This window comes from Oncorhynchus masou, unplaced genomic scaffold (genome assembly GCF_036934945.1).
Source record: "Oncorhynchus masou masou isolate Uvic2021 unplaced genomic scaffold, UVic_Omas_1.1 unplaced_scaffold_1410, whole genome shotgun sequence".
NCBI classification, from domain to species: Eukaryota; Metazoa; Chordata; class Actinopteri; order Salmoniformes; family Salmonidae; genus Oncorhynchus; species Oncorhynchus masou.
Genome location: NW_027004040.1, coordinates 120,674 through 144,597, shown reverse-complemented (window position 1 = coordinate 144,597; position 23,924 = coordinate 120,674). Strand labels below are relative to the sequence as shown.

At 42.1% G+C, this 23,924-nt stretch overlaps 1 protein-coding gene across 2 annotated transcripts in view; it reads right to left on the bottom strand.

Annotated features, from left to right (window-relative positions):
* Positions 1-391: 391 nt before the first annotated feature.
* Positions 392-23,924, bottom strand: part of LOC135530745 (E3 ubiquitin-protein ligase RBBP6-like) — a 75,173-nt gene continuing 51,640 nt past the window's right edge. For both annotated transcript variants that reach the window (XM_064958945.1, XM_064958946.1), the window contains exons 17-18: positions 5,611-7,899; positions 392-1,701 (exon numbers count right to left, since the gene is read on the bottom strand). In XM_064958945.1, the coding sequence (XP_064815017.1) occupies positions 1,533-1,701; positions 5,611-7,899 (2,458 nt within the window). In that variant the 3' untranslated portion in view covers positions 392-1,532. The remainder of the gene's footprint in view (positions 1,702-5,610; positions 7,900-23,924) is intronic.

Here is a 23,924-nt window from a genome sequence, read left to right as displayed (position 1 = left end):
TGTCTCCTGTATGAGTACTATCTAGTCTAACAGGTGTAGAGCTGTGTGTCTCCTGTATGAGTACTATCTAGTCTAACAGGTGTAGAGCTGTGTGTCTCTGACCTGTATGAGTACTATCTAGTCTAACAGGTGTAGAGCTGTGTGTCTCTGACCTGTATGAGTACTATCTAGTCTAACAGGTGTAGAGCTGTGTGTCTCTGACCTGTATGAGTACTATCTAGTCTAACAGGTGTAGAGCTGTGTGTCTCTGACCTGTATGAGTACTATCTAGTCTAACAGGTGTAGAGCTGTGTGTCTCTGACCTGTATGAGTACTATCTAGTCTAACAGGTGTAGAGCTGTGTGTCTCCTGTATGAGTACCATCTAGTCTAACAGGTGTAGAGCTGTGTGTCTCTGACCTGTATGAGTACCATCTAGTCTAACAGGTGTAGAGCTGTGTGCCTGACCTGTATGAGTACTATCTAGTCTAACAGGTGTAGAGCTGTGTGTCTCCTGTATGAGTACCATCTAGTCTAACAGGTGTAGAGCTGTGTGTCTCTGACCTGTATGAGTGCTATCTAGTCTAACAGGTGTAGAGCTGTGTGTCTCTGACCTGTATGAGTACTATCTAGTCTAACAGGTGTAGAGCTGTGTCTCCTGTATGAGTACTATCTAATCTAACAGGTGTAGAGCTGTGTGTCTCTGACCTGTATGAGTACTATCTAGTCTAACAGGTGTAGAGCTGTGTGTCTCTGACCTGTATGAGTACTATCTAGTCTAACAGGTGTAGAGCTGTGTCTCCTGTATGAGTACTATCTAATCTAACAGGTGTAGAGCTGTGTGTCTCTGACCTGTATGAGTACTATCTAGTCTAACAGGTGTAGAGCTGTGTGTCTCTGACCTGTATGAGTACTATCTAGTCTAACAGGTGTAGAGCTGTGTCTCCTGTATGAGTACTATCTAGTCTAACAGGTGTAGAGCCGTGTGTCTCCTGTATGAGTACTATCTAGTCTAACAGGTGTAGAGCTGTGTGTCTCCTGTATGAGTACCATCTAGTCTAACAGGTGTAGAGCTGTGTGTCTCTGACCTGTATGAGTTCTATCTAGTCTAACAGGTGTAGAGCCGTGTGTCTCCTGTATGAGTACTGTCTAGTCTAACAGGTGTAGAGCTGTGTGTCTCCGACCTGTATGAGTACTATCTAGTCTAACAGGTGTAGAGCTGTGTGTCTCCAACCTGTATGAGTACTATCTAGTCTAACAGGTGTAGAGCTGTGTGTCTCCGACCTGTATGAGTACTATCTAGTCTAACAGGTGTAGAGCTGTGTGTCTCCGACCTGTATGAGTACTATCTAGTCTAACAGGTGTAGAGCTGTGTGTCTCCGACCTGTATGAGTACTATCTAGTCTAACATGTGTAGAGCTGTGTGTCTCTGACCTGTATGAGTACTATCTAGTCTAACAGGTGTAGAGCTGTGTGTCTCTGACCTGTATGAGTACTATCTAGTCTAACAGGTGTAGAGCTGTGTGTCTCTGACCTGTATGAGTACCATCTAGTCTAACAGGTGTAGAGCTGTGTGTCTCTGACCTGTATGAGTACTATGTGTCCGTCAGCAGGTGCCGAGCTGTCATTGGTGTATTCCTCCAGTGTTTTAACGACAGTCTTCGTCTGCTCTGCTCTGCCCTCTGATCCATCGCCACACACAGGACTACTGCCCCCTGGGGGACTGGTGGTGTAATACACAACACCACATAGTTAATATAGACACCTCCTCCTCCTCCTCACAGGACTACTGCCCCCTGGGGGACTGGTGGTGTAATACACAACAACACATAGTTAATATAGACACCTCCTCCTCCTCCTCACAGGACTACTGCCCCCTGGGGGACTGGTGGTGTAATACACAACAACACATAGTTAATATAGACACCTCCTCCTCCTCACAGGACTACTGCCCCCTGGGGGACTGGTGGTGTAATACACAACAACACATAGTTAATATAGACACCTCCTCCTCCTCCTCCTCACAGGACTACTGCCCCCTGGGGGACTGGTGGTGTAATACACAACAACACATAGTTAATATAGACACCTCCTCCTCCTCCTCCTCCCAGGACTACTGCCCCCTGGGGGACTGGTGGTGTAATACACAACAACACATAGTTAATATAGACACCTCCTTCTCCTCCTCACAGGACTACTGCCCCCTGGGGGACTGGTGGTGTAATACACAACAACACATAGTTAATATAGACACCTCCTCCTCACAGGACTACTGCCCCCTGGGGGACTGGTGGTGTAATACACAACAACACATAGTTAATATAGACACCTCCTCCTCACAGGACTACTGCCCCCTGGGGGACTGGTGGTGTAATACACAACAACACATAGTTAATATAGACACCTCCTCCTCCTCCTCCTCACAGGACTACTGCCCCCTGGGGGACTGGTGGTGTAATACACAACAACACATAGTTAATATAGACACCTCCTCCTCCTCCTCCTCACAGGACTACTGCCCCCTGGGGGACTGGTGGTGTAATACACAACAACACATAGTTAATATAGACACCTCCTCCTCCTCCTCACAGGACTACTGCCCCCTGGGGGACTGGTGGTGTAATACACAACAACACATAGTTAATATAGACACCTCCTCCTCACAGGACTACTGCCCCCTGGGGGACTGGTGGTGTAATACACAACAACACATAGTTAATATAGACACCTCCTCCTCCTAGGACTACTGCCCCCTGGGGGACTGGTGGTGTAATACACAACAACACATAGTTAATATAGACACCTCCTCCTCCTCCTCACAGGACTACTGCCCCCTGGGGGACTGGTGGTGTAATACACAACAACACATAGTTAATATAGACACCTCCTCCTCCTCCACACAGGACTACTGCCCCCTGGGGGACTGGTGGTGTAATACACAACAACACATAGTTAATATAGACACCTCCTCCTCACAGGACTACTGCCCCCTGGGGGACTGGTGGTGTAATACACAACAACACATAGTTAATATAGACACCTCCTCCTCCTCCCAGGACTACTGCCCCCTGGGGGACTGGTGGTGTAACACACAACAACACATAGTTAATATAGACACCTCCTCCTCCTCCTCACAGGACTACTGCCCCCTGGGGGACTGGTGGTGTAATACACAACAACACATAGTTAATATAGACACCTCCTCCTCCTCCTCACAGGACTACTGCCCCCTGGGGGACTGGTGGTGTAATACACAACAACACATAGTTAATATAGACACCTCCTCCTCCTCCTCCTCCTCACAGGACTACTGCCCCCTGGGGGACTGGTGGTGTAACACACAACAACACATAGTTAATATAGACACCTCCTCCTCACAGGACTACTGCCCCCTGGGGGACTGGTGATGTAATACACAACAACACATAGTTAATATAGACACCTCCTCCTCCTCCTCCTCACAGGACTACTGCCCCCTGGGGGACTGGTGGTGTAATACACAACAACACATAGTTAATATAGACACCTCCTCCTCCTCCTCACAGGACTACTGCCCCCTGGGGGACTGGTGGTGTAATACACAACAACACATAGTTAATATAGACACCTCCTCCTCCTCCTCCTCACAGGACTACTGCCCCCTGGGGGACTGGTGGTGTAACACACAACAACACATAGTTAATATAGACACCTCCTCCTCACAGGCCTACTGCCCCCTGGGGGACTGGTGGTGTAATACACAACAACACATAGTTAATATAGACACCTCCTCCTCCTCCTCCTCCCAGGACTACTGCCCCCTGGGGGACTGGTGGTGTAATACACAACAACACATAGTTAATATAGACACCTCCTCCTCACAGGACTACTGCCCCCTGGGGGACTGGTGGTGTAATACACAACAACACATAGTTAATATAGACACCTCCTCCTCCTCCTCCTCCCAGGACTACTGCCCCCTGGGGGACTGGTGGTGTAATACACAACAACACATAGTTAATATAGACACCTCCTCCTCCTCCTCACAGGACTACTGCCCCCTGGGGGACTGGTGGTGTAATACACAACAACACATAGTTAATATAGACACCACCTCCTCCTCCTCACAGGACTACTGCCCCCTGGGGGACTGGTGGTGTAATACACAACAACACATAGTTAATATAGACACCTCCTCCTCCTCCTCACAGGACTACTGCCCCCTGGGGGACTGGTGGTGTAATACACAACAACACATAGTTAATATAGACACCTCCTCCTCCTCCTCCACACAGGACTACTGCCCCCTGGGGGACTGGTGGTGTAATACACAACAACACATAGTTAATATAGACACCTCCTCCTCCTCCTCACAGGACTACTGCCCCCTGGGGGACTGGTGGTGTAATACACAACAACACATAGTTAATATAGACACCTCCTCCTCCTCCTCACAGGACTACTGCCCCCTGGGGGACTGGTGGTGTAATACACAACAACACATAGTTAATAGACACCTCCTCCTCCTCCTCACAGGACTACTGCCCCCTGGGGGACTGGTGGTGTAACACACAACAACACATAGTTAATATAGACACCTCCTCCTCCTCACAGGACTACTGCCCCCTGGGGGACTGGTGGTGTAATACACAACAACACATAGTTAATATAGACACCTCCTCCTCCTCCTCCTCCTCACAGGACTACTGCCCCCTGGGGGACTGGTGGTGTAATACACAACAACACATAGTTAATATAGACACCTCCTCCTCACAGGACTACTGCCCCCTGGGGGACTGGTGGTGTAATACACAACAACACATAGTTAATATAGACACCTCCTCCTCCTAGGACTACTGCCCCCTGGGGGACTGGTGGTGTAATACACAACAACACATAGTTAATACAGACACCTCCTCCTCCTCCTCCTCACAGGACTACTGCCCCCTGGGGGACTGGTGGTGTAATACACAACAACACATAGTTAATATAGACACCTCCTCCTCCTCCTCACAGGACTACTGCCCCCTGGGGGACTGGTGGTGTAATACACAACAACACATAGTTAATATAGACACCTCCTCCTCCTCCCAGGACTAGTGCCCCCTGGGGGACTGGTGGTGTAATACACAACAACACATAGTTAATATAGACACCTCCTCCTCCTCCTCCTCCCAGGACTACTGCCCCCTGGGGGACTGGTGGTGTAATACACAACAACACATAGTTAATATAGACACCTCCTCCTCCTCCTCCTCACAGGACTACTGCCCCCTGGGGGACTGGTGGTGTAATACACAACAACACATAGTTAATATAGACACCTCCTCCTCACAGGACTACTGCCCCCTGGGGGACTGGTGGTGTAATACACAACAACACATAGTTAATATAGACACCTCCTCCTCCTCCTCACAGGACTACTGCCCCCTGGGGGACTGGTGATGTAATACACAACAACACATAGTTAATATAGACACCTCCTCCTCCTCCTCACAGGACTACTGCCCCCTGGGGGTTTGGGTTGGACTGTATCATGTGTTATGACTTGACATTGACACTGTCATCCCAGAGAGACTTCCTGTCAACCCACTCAGGTCGACACTCGTTACTACCAGATGAAACAATCAGTTTTCCACACAGCCAGTCTCACCTGGTGTCGTCCACTGTGGTTCCCGGTCCTTCGGACGCTAGGACCTTCCGGTTCCTCTTGGCTTTGCTCCTCTCTACGCTTCCCTTCATATAGCTGCTCTGATTGGCTGCCTCTGTTCCGGCCACGCCCGCAAGCTTGCCGGTCCTCCTCCCTTCTTCTCTGTTGGTCTTAATCTTCCTCTGGGGTTGTCCTCCTGCCATCCCACTCTCCATCAGAGGCCTTACGGAAGCCCTCTCCTCCTCTACGTCACATTTGAGGTTGCAGGGTTTTACGGTCTCGGTGAGCTCCACTCCGGGAGACTTGATTCGGGGCACCTCCATCTCCTTATCAGACACACTCCTCTCCTCCTTTCTCGTCTTCTTCTCCTCCTCCTCCTCCTCCTTCCTCCTCCTCCTCTTCTTCTCAGACTTGGTGTCTGGAGCTTTGGCAGGGTCTCTCTCCTGTTCTCTACCCACCCTGATGTCAGCCTCTCTCCTGGGCTTGTCCTCTCTCCCTGAGCCCCTGTCCTGCCGAAACCCTGGATCTCTCTTCCCTCTCTGCTCCTCCTTGGCTGGTCTGGAATGGTCCAGGTCGGTTCTGAACGGTTTAAAATGATCCGGGCCGGTTATAACCAGTTTAAACTGGTCTGGGTCGGTTCTAACTGTGTTGAACTGGTCTGGGTCGGTTCTGACAGGTTTAAACTGGTCTGGGTCGGTTCTGACAGGTTTAAACTGGTCTGGGTCAGTTCTGACAGGTTTAAACTGGTCTGGGTCGGTTCTAACCGGTTTGAATAGGTCTGGGTTGATTCTAGCTGTGTCGAGCTGATATGCATGGGGATTAGGAAGAGGTAGTTTGGGAGCTGATGCTCGGGGTGCAGGGTGTTGGAGTTCCATTTCTCTCTGGGGGGAGGTGCAAGAGTCTGGTTGGAAGGGAATAGATTCATCTTTGACCCGTTTGGCTGACGGTTCTGTTAGAGACATCTTCTGGTAGGCTAAACCGGCTGTACCGGTCTGGTTCCGGTCTGTCTCTCTAACGGTCTTCCAGGTCTTGGACGATGAGTCTTTCCTCGCTACACTGGAGTCCGGTCCGCGTTTATAAACTCTGTCACTCTTTCTCCTCACTTCCTCCTCCTTACTGTCCCTGGTCCACCTATCAGCTTTGTCCGGGACTGAGTCTGAGGCGTCGCTGTCTATTGGCTCGTCCCGTACTGGGGTGGAGTCGTCATGGCTTGACGAACCAACGGGAGAACTCCCGGTTCTCTTCTTCTTCTCCTCCTTTTCTTCTTTTCGAGCGTCGTCCGTAGAGTCAGAAGCACTGAAGGACTCCCCTCCCCCTCTCCCCTGCTCAGTCTTCCTCTTCTTCCTCTTCCTGTGCTTCTGCTCTTTCAGGTCGGAGGTCACAGTGACCGCGGGAGAGGCGACGCTCGACGACGGATCTCTGTCACCCTTTGCGACCTTCAGTGGCGTCTGATGATCCTGATTGGCTGACCGGGACAGCGGCAGAGTTCCAAACTGCTCAGCACACTTCTCCTGGTAAGTCATTGGCTGGTTCCTGCCCCTGGGGGAGGGGTGTGAGGGGGGAGGTGGAAAGCCCTCACCTCGCCTCCTCCCTCGACTGAAGGGGGAGGATCCACGGTCCAGGCGGTGTCGGGGGGAGGGGTAGAAGTCCGAGGGTGGAGGAGGGTTGTAGGGGTCTCTGTCTCGTCCGGCTGGGGGTGTCACAGGGGCGGGGGCGAAACCAAGTGGGGGTCGGCCCCTGTAGGCGGGGGGGTTATTGGGAGGAGGGTTGTGGGAGTTGTAGTTTTTAAAGTATTTCTCATACCATTCCCTGTACTCCTTCTCCCACGCCCGGTACCTCTCCCTCTCGTACGGGTCTTTGTGCTCTGGACCCCGGTCGTACACCGCCGGCTCCCGATCCCTCTCCCGGGTCCGGCCCGGGTACTTCCTCTCACCCTCCGGTGGCGGTCCAGCAGCGGCAGGCTTGCGGGAGCTTGGGGGTGGAGGAGTGTGGGACCGGTACCCCCCTTGGCCAGGTGATCTAGAGCGTGACCGGTAACCTCGTCCCCGTCCTCTCCCCCGTCCCGCCCCTCCACCGTCCCTGAAAGGCGGCGGAGAGCGTGATCGGCGGTAGCCACGGGAACGGGAGCGGTAGCCGCGAGGTCGTCCGTGGCGGCGGGAGTATGGAGAGGAGCGGGAGTAAGACCTGGAATGGGATCTGGAACGGGATCTGGATCGACTGGAGGAACGGGAGTACGAACGAGAACGGGAACGGGATTTGGAGTAGGATGAGCTACTGTAGGACGACCTAGACCTGGAGACAGAGAGAGAGAGAAATGGATAGATGGAGAGAGAGAGAGAAAAGGACAGATGGAGAGAGAGACAGAGGGAGAGAGAAATGGATAGATGGAGAGAAAGACAGAGGGAGAGAGAAATGGATAGATGGAGAGAGAGAGATAGAGAGATATGAATAGATAGAGAGAGAGAGAGAGACAGCGAGAGAGAGAGAGTGACAGAGAGAGACAGAGAGAGACAGAGAGAGACAGAGAGAGAGAGAGAGAGAGAGAGAGAGAGAGAGAGAGAGACAGAGAGAGACAGTGACAGAGAGAGAGAGAGAAATGGACAGAGAGAAATGGATAGATGGGGGAGAGATTTAGTGTTAGTAGTATAGAATACTATTATATGAGTAAAGAAAACTATTTTGCAAGTATAGAATACTACTACGCAGGCTTAGAATACTATTATACGAGTATTGTATTACAGTTATTAGTACTATGTGAATATTGCATGGGTATTATATGAGTATTATACCTGGAATAAGACTGTCCTCTCCTTCTGTATGAGTATTATACCTGGAGTAAGAGAGTCTCCTCTCCTTCTGTATGAGTATTATACCTGGAGTAAGAGAGTCTCCTCTCCTTCAGTATTATATGAGTATTATACCTGGAATAAGACTGTCCTCTCCTTCAGTATTATATGAGTATTATACCTGGAATAAGAGTCTCCTCTCCTTCAGTATTATATGAGTATTATACCTGGAATAAGAGTCTCCTCTCCTTCAGTATTATATGAGTATTATACCTGGAGTAAGAGAGTCTCCTCTCCTTCAGTATTATATGAGTATTATACCTGGAATAAGAGTCTCCTCTCCTTCAGTATTATATGAGTATTATACCTGGAATAAGAGAGTCTCCTCTCCTTCAGTATTATATGAGTATTATACCTGGAATAAGAGAGTCTCCTCTCCTTCTGTATGAATATTATACCTGGAGTAAGAGAGTCTCCTCTCCTTCTGTATGAGTATTATACCTGGAGTAAGAGAGTCTCCTCTCCTTCAGTATTATATGAGTATTATACCTGGAATAAGAGAGTATCCTCTCCTTCAGTATTATATGAGTATTATACCTGGAATAAGAGTCTCCTCTCCTTCTGTATGAGTATTATACCTGGAATAAGACTGTCCTCCCCTTCAGTATGAGTATTATACCTGGAATAAGAGTCTCCTCTCCTTCTGTATGAGTATTATACCTGGAATAAGACTGTCCTCCCCTTCAGTATGAGTATTATACCTGGAATAAGAGTCTCCTCTCCTTCTGTATGAGTATTATACCTGGAATAAGACTGTCCTCTCCTTCAGTATTATATGAGTATTATACCTGGAATAAGACTGTCCTCTCCATTATTATATGAGTATTATACCTGGAATAAGACTGCCCTCTCCTTCAGTATTATATGAGTATTATACCTGGAATAAGAGAGTCTCCTTTCCTTCAGTATTATATGAGTATTATACCTGGAATAAGAGTCTCCTCTACTTCTGTATGAGTATTATACCTGGAATAAGACTGTCCTCTCATTCAATATTATATGAGTATTATACCTGGAATAAGAGTCTCCTCTCCTTCAGTATTATATGAGTATTAAACATGGAATAAGAGTCTCCTCTCCTTCTGTATGAGTATTATACCTGGAATAAGAGTCTCCTCTCCTTCAGTATTATATGAGTATTATACTTGGAATAAGAGTCTCCTCTCCTTCAGTATTATATGAGTATTATACCTGGAATAAGAGTCTCTCCTCCTTCTGTATGAGTATTATACCTGGAATAAGAGTCTCCTCTCCTTCAGTATTATATGAGTATTATACCTGGAATAAGACTGTCCTCTCCTTCAGTATTATATGAGTATTATACCTGGAATAAGAGTCTCCTCTCATTCAGTATTATATGAGTATTATACCTGGAATAAGAGTCTCCTCTCATTCAGTATTATATGAGTATTATAACTGGAATAAGAGTCTCCTCTCCTTCTGTATGAGTATTATACCTGGAATAAGAGTCTCCTCTCATTCAGTATTATATGAGTATTATACCTGGAATAAGAGTCTCCTCTCCTTCAGTATTATATGAGTATTATACCTGGAATAAGAGAGTCTCCTCTCCTTCTGTATGAGTATTATACCTGGAATAAGACTGTCCTCTCCTTCAGTATTATATGAGTATTATACCTGGAATAAGAGTCTCCTCTCCTTCAGTATTATATGAGTATTATACCTGGAATAAGACTGTCCTCTCCTTCTGTATGAGTATTATACCTGGAATAAGAGTCTCCTCTCCTTCAGTATTATATGAGTATTATACCTGGAATAAGAGTCTCCTCTCCTTCTGTATTATATGAGTATTATACCTGGAATAAGAGAGTCTCCTCTCCTTCAGTATTATATGAGTATTATACCTGGAATAAGACTGTCCTCTCCTTCTGTATGAGTATTATACCTGGAATAAGACTGTCCTCTCCTTCTGTATTATATGAGTATTATACCTGGAATAAGAGTCTCCTCTCATTCAGTATTATATGAGTATTATACCTGGAATAAGACTGTCCTCTCCTTCAGTATTATATGAGTATTATACCTGGAATAAGAGTCTCCTCTCCTTCAGTATTATATGAGTATTATACCTGGAATAAGAGTCTCCTCTCCTTCAGTATTATATGAGTATTATACCTGGAGTAAGAGAGTCTCCTCTCCTTCAGTATTATATGAGTATTATACCTGGAATAAGAGTCTCCTCTCCTTCAGTATTATATGAGTATTATACCTGGAATAAGAGAGTCTCCTCTCCTTCAGTATTATATGAGTATTATACCTGGAATAAGAGAGTCTCCTCTCCTTCTGTATGAATATTATACCTGGAGTAAGAGAGTCTCCTCTCCTTCTGTATGAGTATTATACCTGGAGTAAGAGAGTCTCCTCTCCTTCAGTATTATATGAGTATTATACCTGGAATAAGAGAGTATCCTCTCCTTCAGTATTATATGAGTATTATACCTGGAATAAGAGTCTCCTCTCCTTCTGTATGAGTATTATACCTGGAATAAGACTGTCCTCCCCTTCAGTATGAGTATTATACCTGGAATAAGAGTCTCCTCTCCTTCTGTATGAGTATTATACCTGGAATAAGACTGTCCTCTCCTTCAGTATTATATGAGTATTATACCTGGAATAAGACTGTCCTCTCCATTATTATATGAGTATTATACCTGGAATAAGACTGCCCTCTCCTTCAGTATTATATGAGTATTATACCTGGAATAAGAGAGTCTCCTTTCCTTCAGTATTATATGAGTATTATACCTGGAATAAGAGTCTCCTCTACTTCTGTATGAGTATTATACCTGGAATAAGACTGTCCTCTCATTCAATATTATATGAGTATTATACCTGGAATAAGAGTCTCCTCTCCTTCAGTATTATATGAGTATTAAACATGGAATAAGAGTCTCCTCTCCTTCTGTATGAGTATTATACCTGGAATAAGAGTCTCCTCTCCTTCAGTATTATATGAGTATTATACTTGGAATAAGAGTCTCCTCTCCTTCAGTATTATATGAGTATTATACCTGGAATAAGAGTCTCTCCTCCTTCTGTATGAGTATTATACCTGGAATAAGAGTCTCCTCTCCTTCAGTATTATATGAGTATTATACCTGGAATAAGACTGTCCTCTCCTTCAGTATTATATGAGTATTATACCTGGAATAAGAGTCTCCTCTCATTCAGTATTATATGAGTATTATACCTGGAATAAGAGTCTCCTCTCATTCAGTATTATATGAGTATTATAACTGGAATAAGAGTCTCCTCTCCTTCTGTATGAGTATTATACCTGGAATAAGAGTCTCCTCTCATTCAGTATTATATGAGTATTATACCTGGAATAAGAGTCTCCTCTCCTTCAGTATTATATGAGTATTATACCTAGAATAAGAGAGTCTCCTCTCCTTCTGTATGAGTATTATACCTGGAATAAGACTGTCCTCTCCTTCAGTATTATATGAGTATTATACCTGGAATAAGAGTCTCCTCTCCTTCAGTATTATATGAGTATTATACCTGGAATAAGACTGTCCTCTCCTTCTGTATGAGTATTATACCTGGAATAAGAGTCTCCTCTCCTTCAGTATTATATGAGTATTATACCTGGAATAAGAGTCTCCTCTCCTTCTGTATTATATGAGTATTATACCTGGAATAAGAGAGTCTCCTCTCCTTCAGTATTATATGAGTATTATACCTGGAATAAGACTGTCCTCTCCTTCTGTATGAGTATTATACCTGGAATAAGACTGTCCTCTCCTTCTGTATTATATGAGTATTATACCTGGAATAAGAGTCTCCTCTCATTCAGTATTATATGAGTATTATACCTGGAATAAGAGTCTCTCCTCTCCTTCTGTATGAGTATTATACCTGGAATAAGAGTCTCCTCTCCTTTTGTATTATATGAGTATTATACATGGAATAAGAGTCTCCTCTCATTCAGTATTATATGAGTATTATACCTGGAATAAGAGTCTCCTCTCCTTCAGTATTATATGAGTATTATACCTGGAATAAGAGAGTCTCCTCTCCTTCTGTATGAGTATTATACATGGAATAAGAGTCTCCTCTCCTTCTGTATGAGTATTATACCTGGAATAAGAGAGTCTCCTCTCCTTCTGTATTGTATGAGTATTATACATGGAATAAGAGAGTCTCCTCTCCTTCTGTATGAGTATTATACATGGAATAAGAGAGTCTCCTCTCCTTCTGTATGAGTATTATACCTGGAATAAGAGAGTCTCCTCTCCTTCTGTATTGTATGAGTATTATACATGGAATAAGAGAGTCTCCTCTCCTTCTGTATGAGTATTATACATGGAATAAGAGTCTCTCCTCTCCTTCTGTATGAGTATTATACCTGGAATAAGAGAGTCTCCTCTCCTTCTGTATGAGTATTATACCTGGAATAAGAGAGTCTCCTCTCCTTCTGTATTGTATGAGTATTATACATGGAGTAAGAGAGTCTCCTCTCCTTCAGTATTATATGAGTATTATACCTGGAATAAGAGAGTCTCCTCTCCTTCTGTATGAGTATTATACCTGGAATAAGAGAGTCTCCTCTCCTTCTGTATGAGTATTATACATGGAATAAGAGAGTCTCCTCTCCTTCTGTATGAGTATTATACATGGAATAAGAGAGTCTCCTCTCCTTCTGTATGAGTATTATACCTGGAATAAGAGTCTCCTCTCCTTCAGTATTATATGAGTATTATACTTGGAATAAGAGTCTCCTCTCCTTCAGTATTATATGAGTATTATACCTGGAATAAGAGTCTCTCCTCCTTCTGTATGAGTATTATACCTGGAATAAGAGTCTCCTCTCCTTCAGTATTATATGAGTATTATACCTGGAATAAGACTGTCCTCTCCTTCTGTATGAGTATTATACCTGGAATAAGACTGTCCTCTCCTTCAGTATTATATGAGTATTATACCTGGAATAAGAGTCTCCTCTCATTCAGTATTATATGAGTATTATACCTGGAATAAGAGTCTCCTCTCATTCAGTATTATATGAGTATTATACCTGGAATAAGAGTCTCCTCTCCTTCTGTATGAGTATTATACCTGGAATAAGAGTCTCCTCTCATTCAGTATTATATGAGTATTATACCTGGAATAAGAGTCTCCTCTCCTTCAGTATTATATGAGTATTATACCTGGAATAAGAGAGTCTCCTCTCCTTCTGTATGAGTATTATACCTGGAATAAGACTGTCCTCTCCTTCAGTATTATATGAGTATTATACCTGGAATAAGAGTCTCCTCTCCTTCAGTATTATATGAGTATTATACCTGGAATAAGACTGTCCTCTCCTTCTGTATGAGTATTATACCTGGAATAAGAGTCTCCTCTCCTTCAGTATTATATGAGTATTATACCTGGAATAAGAGTCTCCTCTCCTTCTGTATTATATGAGTATTATACCTGGAATAAGAGAGTCTCCTCTCCTTCAGTATTATATGAGTATTATACCTGGAATAAGACTGTCCTCTCCTTCTGTATGAGTATTATACCTGGAATAAGACTGTCCTCTCCTTCTGTATTATATGAGTATTATACCTGGAATAAGAGTCTCCTCTCATTCAGTATTATATGAGTATTATACCTGGAATAAGAGTCTCTCCTCTCCTTCTGTATGAGTATTATACCTGGAATAAGAGTCTCCTCTCCTTTTGTATTATATGAGTATTATACCTGGAATAAGAGTCTCCTCTCCTTCTGTATTATATGAGTATTATACCTGGAATAAGAGTCTCTCCTCTCCTTCTGTATGAGTATTATACCTGGAATAAGAGTCTCCTCTCCTTTTGTATTATATGAGTATTATACATGGAATAAGAGTCTCCTCTCATTCAGTATTATATGAGTATTATACCTGGAATAAGAGTCTCCTCTCCTTCAGTATTATATGAGTATTATACCTGGAATAAGAGAGTCTCCTCTCCTTCTGTATGAGTATTATACATGGAATAAGAGTCTCCTCTCCTTCTGTATGAGTATTATACCTGGAATAAGAGTCTCCTCTCCTTCAGTATTATATGAGTATTATACCTGGAATAAGAGTCTCCTCTCCTTCTGTATTATATGAGTATTATACCTGGAATAAGAGAGTCTCCTCTCCTTCAGTATTATATGAGTATTATACCTGGAATAAGACTGTCCTCTCCTTCTGTATGAGTATTATACCTGGAATAAGACTGTCCTCTCCTTCTGTATTATATGAGTATTATACCTGGAATAAGAGTCTCCTCTCATTCAGTATTATATGAGTATTATACCTGGAATAAGAGTCTCTCCTCTCCTTCTGTATGAGTATTATACCTGGAATAAGAGTCTCCTCTCCTTTTGTATTATATGAGTATTATACATGGAATAAGAGTCTCCTCTCATTCAGTATTATATGAGTATTATACCTGGAATAAGAGTCTCCTCTCCTTCAGTATTATATGAGTATTATACCTGGAATAAGAGAGTCTCCTCTCCTTCTGTATGAGTATTATACATGGAATAAGAGTCTCCTCTCCTTCTGTATGAGTATTATACCTGGAATAAGAGAGTCTCCTCTCCTTCTGTATTGTATGAGTATTATACATGGAATAAGAGAGTCTCCTCTCCTTCTGTATGAGTATTATACATGGAATAAGAGAGTCTCCTCTCCTTCTGTATGAGTATTATACCTGGAATAAGAGAGTCTCCTCTCCTTCTGTATTGTATGAGTATTATACATGGAATAAGAGAGTCTCCTCTCCTTCTGTATGAGTATTATACATGGAATAAGAGTCTCTCCTCTCCTTCTGTATGAGTATTATACCTGGAATAAGAGAGTCTCCTCTCCTTCTGTATGAGTATTATACCTGGAATAAGAGAGTCTCCTCTCCTTCTGTATTGTATGAGTATTATACATGGAGTAAGAGAGTCTCCTCTCCTTCAGTATTATATGAGTATTATACCTGGAATAAGAGAGTCTCCTCTCCTTCTGTATGAGTATTATACCTGGAATAAGAGAGTCTCCTCTCCTTCTGTATGAGTATTATACATGGAATAAGAGAGTCTCCTCTCCTTCTGTATGAGTATTATACATGGAATAAGAGAGTCTCCTCTCCTTCTGTATGAGTATTATACCTGGAATAAGAGTCTCCTCTCCTTCAGTATTATATGAGTATTATACTTGGAATAAGAGTCTCCTCTCCTTCAGTATTATATGAGTATTATACCTGGAATAAGAGTCTCTCCTCCTTCTGTATGAGTATTATACCTGGAATAAGAGTCTCCTCTCCTTCAGTATTATATGAGTATTATACCTGGAATAAGACTGTCCTCTCCTTCTGTATGAGTATTATACCTGGAATAAGACTGTCCTCTCCTTCAGTATTATATGAGTATTATACCTGGAATAAGAGTCTCCTCTCATTCAGTATTATATGAGTATTATACCTGGAATAAGAGTCTCCTCTCATTCAGTATTATATGAGTATTATACCTGGAATAAGAGTCTCCTCTCCTTCTGTATGAGTATTATACCTGGAATAAGAGTCTCCTCTCATTCAGTATTATATGAGTATTATACCTGGAATAAGAGTCTCCTCTCCTTCAGTATTATATGAGTATTATACCTGGAATAAGAGAGTCTCCTCTCCTTCTGTATGAGTATTATACCTGGAATAAGACTGTCCTCTCCTTCAGTATTATATGAGTATTATACCTGGAATAAGAGTCTCCTCTCCTTCAGTATTATATGAGTATTATACCTGGAATAAGACTGTCCTCTCCTTCTGTATGAGTATTATACCTGGAATAAGAGTCTCCTCTCCTTCAGTATTATATGAGTATTATACCTGGAATAAGAGTCTCCTCTCCTTCTGTATTATATGAGTATTATACCTGGAATAAGAGAGTCTCCTCTCCTTCAGTATTATATGAGTATTATACCTGGAATAAGACTGTCCTCTCCTTCTGTATGAGTATTATACCTGGAATAAGACTGTCCTCTCCTTCTGTATTATATGAGTATTATACCTGGAATAAGAGTCTCCTCTCATTCAGTATTATATGAGTATTATACCTGGAATAAGAGTCTCTCCTCTCCTTCTGTATGAGTATTATACCTGGAATAAGAGTCTCCTCTCCTTTTGTATTATATGAGTATTATACCTGGAATAAGAGTCTCCTCTCCTTCTGTATTATATGAGTATTATACCTGGAATAAGAGTCTCTCCTCTCCTTCTGTATGAGTATTATACCTGGAATAAGAGTCTCCTCTCCTTTTGTATTATATGAGTATTATACATGGAATAAGAGTCTCCTCTCATTCAGTATTATATGAGTATTATACCTGGAATAAGAGTCTCCTCTCCTTCAGTATTATATGAGTATTATACCTGGAATAAGAGAGTCTCCTCTCCTTCTGTATGAGTATTATACATGGAATAAGAGTCTCCTCTCCTTCTGTATGAGTATTATACCTGGAATAAGAGAGTCTCCTCTCCTTCTGTATTGTATGAGTATTATACATGGAATAAGAGAGTCTCCTCTCCTTCTGTATGAGTATTATACATGGAATAAGAGAGTCTCCTTTCCTTCTGTATGAGTATTATACCTGGAATAAGAGAGTCTCCTCTCCTTCTGTATTGTATGAGTATTATACATGGAATAAGAGAGTCTCCTCTCCTTCTGTATGAGTATTATACATGGAATAAGAGTCTCTCCTCTCCTTCTGTATGAGTATTATACCTGGAATAAGAGAGTCTCCTCTCCTTCTGTATGAGTATTATACCTGGAATAAGAGAGTCTCCTCTCCTTCTGTATTGTATGAGTATTATACATGGAATAAGAGAGTCTCTCTCCTTCTGTATGAGTATTATACCTGGAATAAGAGAGTCTCCTCTCCTTCTGTATGAGTATTATACCTGGAATAAGAGAGTCTCCTCTCCTTCTGTATGAGTATTATACATGGAATAAGAGAGTCTCCTCTCCTTCTGTATGAGTATTATACATGGAATAAGAGAGTCTCCTCTCCTTCTGTATGAGTATTATACATGGAATAAGAGAGTCTCCTCTCCTTCTGTATGAGTATTATACCTGGAATAAGAGAGTCTCCTCTCCTTCTGTATGAGTATTATACCTGGAATAAGAGAGTCTCCTCTCCTTCTGTATGAGTATTATACCTGGAATAAGAGTCTCCTCTCCTTCTGTATGAGTATTATACCTGGAATAAGAGAGTCTCCTCTCCTTCTGTATTGTATGAGTATTATACATGGAATAAGAGAGTCTCCTCTCCTTCAGTATTATATGAGTATTATACCTGGAATAAGACTGTCCTCTCCTTCTGTATGAGTATTATACCTGGAATAAGAGAGTCTCCTCTCCTTCAGTATTATATGAGTATTATACCTGGAATAAGAGTCTCCTCTCCTTCTGTATTGTATGAGTATTATACATGGAGTAAGAGAGTCTCCTCTCCTTCAGTATTATATGAGTATTATACCTGGAATAAGAGAGTCTCCTCTCCTTCAGTATTATATGAGTATTATACCTGGAATAAGAGAGTCTCCTCTCCTTCTGTATGAGTATTATACCTGGAATAAGACTGTCCTCCCCTTCAGTATGAGTATTATACCTGGAATAAGAGTCTCCTCTCCTTCTGTATGAGTATTATACCTGGAATAAGACTGTCCTCCCCTTCAGTATGAGTATTATACCTGGAATAAGAGTCTCCTCTCCTTCTGTATGAGTATTATACCTGGAATAAGACTGTCCTCTCCTTCAGTATTATATGAGTATTATACCTGGAATAAGACTGTCCTCTCCATTATTATATGAGTATTATACCTGGAATAAGACTGCCCTCTCCTTCAGTATTATATGAGTATTATACCTGGAATAAGAGTCTCCTCTCCATTATTATATGAGTATTATACCTGGAATAAGACTGTCCTCTCCTTCAGTATTATATGAGTATTATACCTGGAATAAGAGTCTCTCCTCCTTCTGTATGAGTATTATACCTGGAATAAGAGTCTCCTCTCCTTCAGTATTATATGAGTATTATACCTGGAATAAGACTGTCCTCTCCTTCTGTATGAGTATTATACCTGGAATAAGACTGTCCTCTCCTTCAGTATTATATGAGTATTATACCTGGAATAAGAGTCTCCTCTCATTCAGTATTATATGAGTATTATACCTGGAATTAGAGTCTCCTCTCATTCAGTATTATATGAGTATTATACCTGGAATAAGAGTCTCCTCTCCTTCTGTATGAGTATTATACCTGGAATAAGAGTCTCCTCTCATTCAGTATTATATGAGTATTATACCTGGAATAAGAGTCTCCTCTCCTTCAGTATTATATGAGTATTATACCTGGAATAAGAGAGTCTCCTCTCCTTCTGTATGAGTATTATACCTGGAATAAGACTGTCCTCTCCTTCAGTATTATATGAGTATTATACCTGGAATAAGAGTCTCCTCTCCTTCAGTATTATATGAGTATTATACCTGGAATAAGACTGTCCTCTCCTTCTGTATGAGTATTATACCTGGAATAAGAGTCTCCTCTCCTTCAGTATTATATGAGTATTATACCTGGAATAAGAGTCTCCTCTCCTTCTGTATTATATGAGTATTATACCTGGAATAAGAGAGTCTCCTCTCCTTCAGTATTATATGAGTATTATACCTGGAATAAGACTGTCCTCTCCTTCTGTATGAGTATTATACCTGGAATAAGACTGTCCTCTCCTTCTGTATTATATGAGTATTATACCTGGAATAAGAGTCTCCTCTCATTCAGTATTATATGAGTATTATACCTGGAATAAGAGTCTCTCCTCTCCTTCTGTATGAGTATTATACCTGGAATAAGAGTCTCCTCTCCTTTTGTATTATATGAGTATTATACCTGGAATAAGAGTCTCCTCTCCTTCTGTATTATATGAGTATTATACCTGGAATAAGAGTCTCTCCTCTCCTTCTGTATGAGTATTATACCTGGAATAAGAGTCTCCTCTCCTTTTGTATTATATGAGTATTATACATGGAATAAGAGTCTCCTCTCATTCAGTATTATATGAGTATTATACCTGGAATAAGAGTCTCCTCTCCTTCAGTATTATATGAGTATTATACCTGGAATAAGAGAGTCTCCTCTCCTTCTGTATGAGTATTATACATGGAATAAGAGTCTCCTCTCCTTCTGTATGAGTATTATACCTGGAATAAGAGAGTCTCCTCTCCTTCTGTATTGTATGAGTATTATACATGGAATAAGAGAGTCTCCTCTCCTTCTGTATGAGTATTATACATGGAATAAGAGAGTCTCCTCTCCTTCTGTATGAGTATTATACCTGGAATAAGAGAGTCTCCTCTCCTTCTGTATTGTATGAGTATTATACATGGAATAAGAGAGTCTCCTCTCCTTCTGTATGAGTATTATACATGGAATAAGAGTCTCTCCTCTCCTTCTGTATGAGTATTATACCTGGAATAAGAGAGTCTCCTCTCCTTCTGTATGAGTATTATACCTGGAATAAGAGAGTCTCCTCTCCTTCTGTATTGTATGAGTATTATACATGGAATAAGAGAGTCTCCTCTCCTTCTGTATGAGTATTATACCTGGAATAAGAGAGTCTCCTCTCCTTCTGTATGAGTATTATACCTGGAATAAGAGAGTCTCCTCTCCTTCTGTATGAGTATTATACATGGAATAAGAGAGTCTCCTCTCCTTCTGTATGAGTATTATACCTGGAATAAGAGAGTCTCCTCTCCTTCTGTATGAGTATTATACCTGGAATAAGAGAGTCTCCTCTCCTTCTGTATGAGTATTATACCTGGAATAAGAGTCTCCTCTCCTTCTGTATGAGTATTATACCTGGAATAAGAGAGTCTCCTCTCCTTCTGTATTGTATGAGTATTATACATGGAATAAGAGAGTCTCCTCTCCTTCAGTATTATATGAGTATTATACCTGGAATAAGACTGTCCTCTCCTTCTGTATGAGTATTATACCTGGAATAAGAGAGTCTCCTCTCCTTCAGTATTATATGAGTATTATACCTGGAATAAGAGTCTCCTCTCCTTCTGTATGAGTATTATACCTGGAATAAGAGTCTCCTCTCATTCAGTATTATATGAGTATTATACCTGGAATAAGAGTCTCCTCTCCTTCTGTATGAGTATTATACCTGGAATAAGAGTCTCCTCTCATTCAGTATTATATGAGTATTATACCTGGAATAAGAGTCTCCTCTCCTTCAGTATTATATGAGTATTATACCTGGAATAAGAGAGTCTCCTCTCCTTCTGTATGAGTATTATACCTGGAATAAGAGAGTCTCCTCTCCTTCAGTATTATATGAGTATTATACCTGGAATAAGACTGTCCTCTCCTTCAGTATTATATGAGTATTATACCTGGAATAAGAGTCTCCTCTCCTTCAGTATTATATGAGTATTATACCTGGAATAAGACTGTCCTCTCCTTCAGTATTATATGAGTATTATACCTGGAATAAGAGTCTCCTCTCCTTCTGTATTATATGAGTATTATACCTGGAATAAGAGAGTCTCCTCTCCTTCAGTATTATATGAGTATTATACCTGGAATAAGACTGTCCTCTCCTTCTGTATGAGTATTATACCTGGAATAAGAGAGTCTCCTCTCCTTCAGTATTATATGAGTATTATACCTGGAATAAGACTGTCCTCTCCTTCTGTATGAGTATTATACCTGGAATAAGACTGTCCTCTCCTTCTGTATTATATGAGTATTATACCTGGAATAAGAGTCTCCTCTCATTCAGTATTATATGAGTATTATACCTGGAATAAGAGTCTCTCCTCTCCTTCTGTATGAGTATTATACCTGGAATAAGAGTCTCCTCTCCTTTTGTATTATATGAGTATTATACCTGGAATAAGAGTCTCCTCTCCTTCTGTATTATATGAGTATTATACCTGGAATAAGAGTCTCCTCTCATTCAGTATTATATGAGTATTATACCTGGAATAAGAGTCTCCTTTCCTTCTGTATTATATGAGTATTATACCTGGAATAAGAGTCTCCTCTCATTCAGTATTATATGAGTATTATACCTGGAATAAGAGTCTCCTCTCCTTCAGTATTATATGAGTATTATACCTGGAATAAGAGTCTCCTCTCCTTCTGTATGAGTATTATACATGGAATAAGAGTCTCCTCTCCTTCTGTATGAGTATTATACCTGGAATAAGAGAGTCTCCTCTCCTTCTGTATTGTATTGTATGTATGAGTGTATGTATTGTATGACCAGGTGGCGAATCGCATCTCTGCATGTCTGGCAGACATATCAGTGTGGATGACGGATCACCACCTCAAGCTGAACCTCGGCAAGACGGAGCTGCTCTTCCTCCCGGGGAAGGACTGCCCGTTCCATGATCTCGCCATCACGGTTGACAACTCCATTGTGTCCTCCTCCCAGAGCGCTAAGAACCTTGGCGTGATCCTGGACAACACCCTGTCGTTCTCAACCAACATCATGGCGGTGGCCCGTTCCTGTAGGTTCATGCTCTACAACATCCGCAGAGTACGACCCTGCCTCACACAGGAAGCGGCGCAGGTCCTAATCCAGGCACTTGTCATCTCCCGTCTGGATTACTGCAACTCGCTGTTGGCTGGGCTCCCTGCCTGTGCCATTAAACCCCTACAACTCATCCAGAACGCCGCAGCCCGTCTGGTGTTCAACCTTCCCAAGTTCTCTCACGTCACCCCGCTCCTCCGCTCTCTCCACTGGCTTCCAGTTGAAGCTCGCATCCGCTACAAGACCATGGTGCTTGCCTACGGAGCTGTGAGGGGAACGGCACCGCAGTACCTCCAGGCTCTGATCAGGCCCTACACCCAAGCAAGGGCACTGCGTTCATCCACCTCTGGCCTGCTCGCCTCCCTACCATTGAGGAAGTACAGTTCCCGCTCAGCCCAGTCAAAACTGTTCGCTGCTCTGGCCCCCAATGGTGGAACAAACTCCCTCACGACGCCAGGACAGCGGAGTCAATCACCACCTTCCGGAGACACCTGAAACCCCACCTCTTCAAGGAATACCTAGGATAGGATAAGTAATCCTTCTCACCACCCCCCTTAATGATTTAGATGCACTATTGTAAAGTGGCTGTTCCACTGGATGTCAGAAGGTGAATTCACCAATTTGTAAGTCGCTCTGGATAAGAGCGTCTGCTAAATGACTTAAATGTAAATGTAAATGAGTATTATACATGGAATAAGAGAGTCTCCTCTCCTTCTGTATGAGTATTATACATGGAATAAGAGAGTCTCCTTTCCTTCTGTATGAGTATTATACCTGGAATAAGAGAGTCTCCTCTCCTTCTGTATTGTATGAGTATTATACATGGAATAAGAGAGTCTCCTCTCCTTCTGTATGAGTATTATACATGGAATAAGAGTCTCTCCTCTCCTTCTGTATGAGTATTATACCTGGAATAAGAGAGTCTCCTCTCCTTCTGTATGAGTATTATACCTGGAATAAGAGTCTCCTCTCCTTCTGTATTGTATGAGTATTATACATGGAATAAGAGAGTCTCCTCTCCTTCTGTATGAGTATTATACCTGGAATAAGAGAGTCTCCTCTCCTTCTGTATGAGTATTATACATGGAATAAGAGAGTCTCCTCTCCTTCTGTATGAGTATTATACATGGAATAAGAGAGTCTCCTCTCCTTCTGTATGAGTATTATACATGGAATAAGAGAGTCTCCTCTCCTTCTGTATGAGTATTATACCTGGAATAAGAGAGTCTCCTCTCCTTCTGTATGAGTATTATACATGGAATAAGAGTCTCCTCTCCTTCTGTATGAGTATTATACATGGAATAAGAGAGTCTCCTCTCCTTCTGTATGAGTATTATACATGGAATAAGAGAGTCTCCTCTCCTTCTGTATGAGTATAATACCTGGAATAAGAGAGTCCCCTCTCCTTCTGTATGAGTATTATACCGGGAATAAGAGAGTCTCCTCTCCTTCTGTATGAGTATTATACCTGGAATAAGAGTCTCCTCTCCTTCTGTATGAGTATTATACCTGGAATAAGAGAGTCTCCTCTCCTTCTGTATTGTATGAGTATTATACATGGAATAAGAGAGTCTCCTCTCCTTCAGTATTATATGAGTATTATACCTGGAATAAGACTGTCCTCTCCTTCTGTATGAGTATTATACCTGGAATAAGAGAGTCTCCTCTCCTTCAGTATTATATGAGTATTATACCTGGAATAAGAGTCTCCTCTCCTTCTGTATGAGTATTATACCTGGAATAAGAGTCTCCTCTCATTCAGTATTATATGAGTATTATACCTGGAATAAGAGTCTCCTCTCCTTCAGTATTATATGAGTATTATACCTGGAATAAGACTGTCCTCTCCTTCAGTATTATATGAGTATTATACCTGGAATAAGAGTCTCCTCTCCTT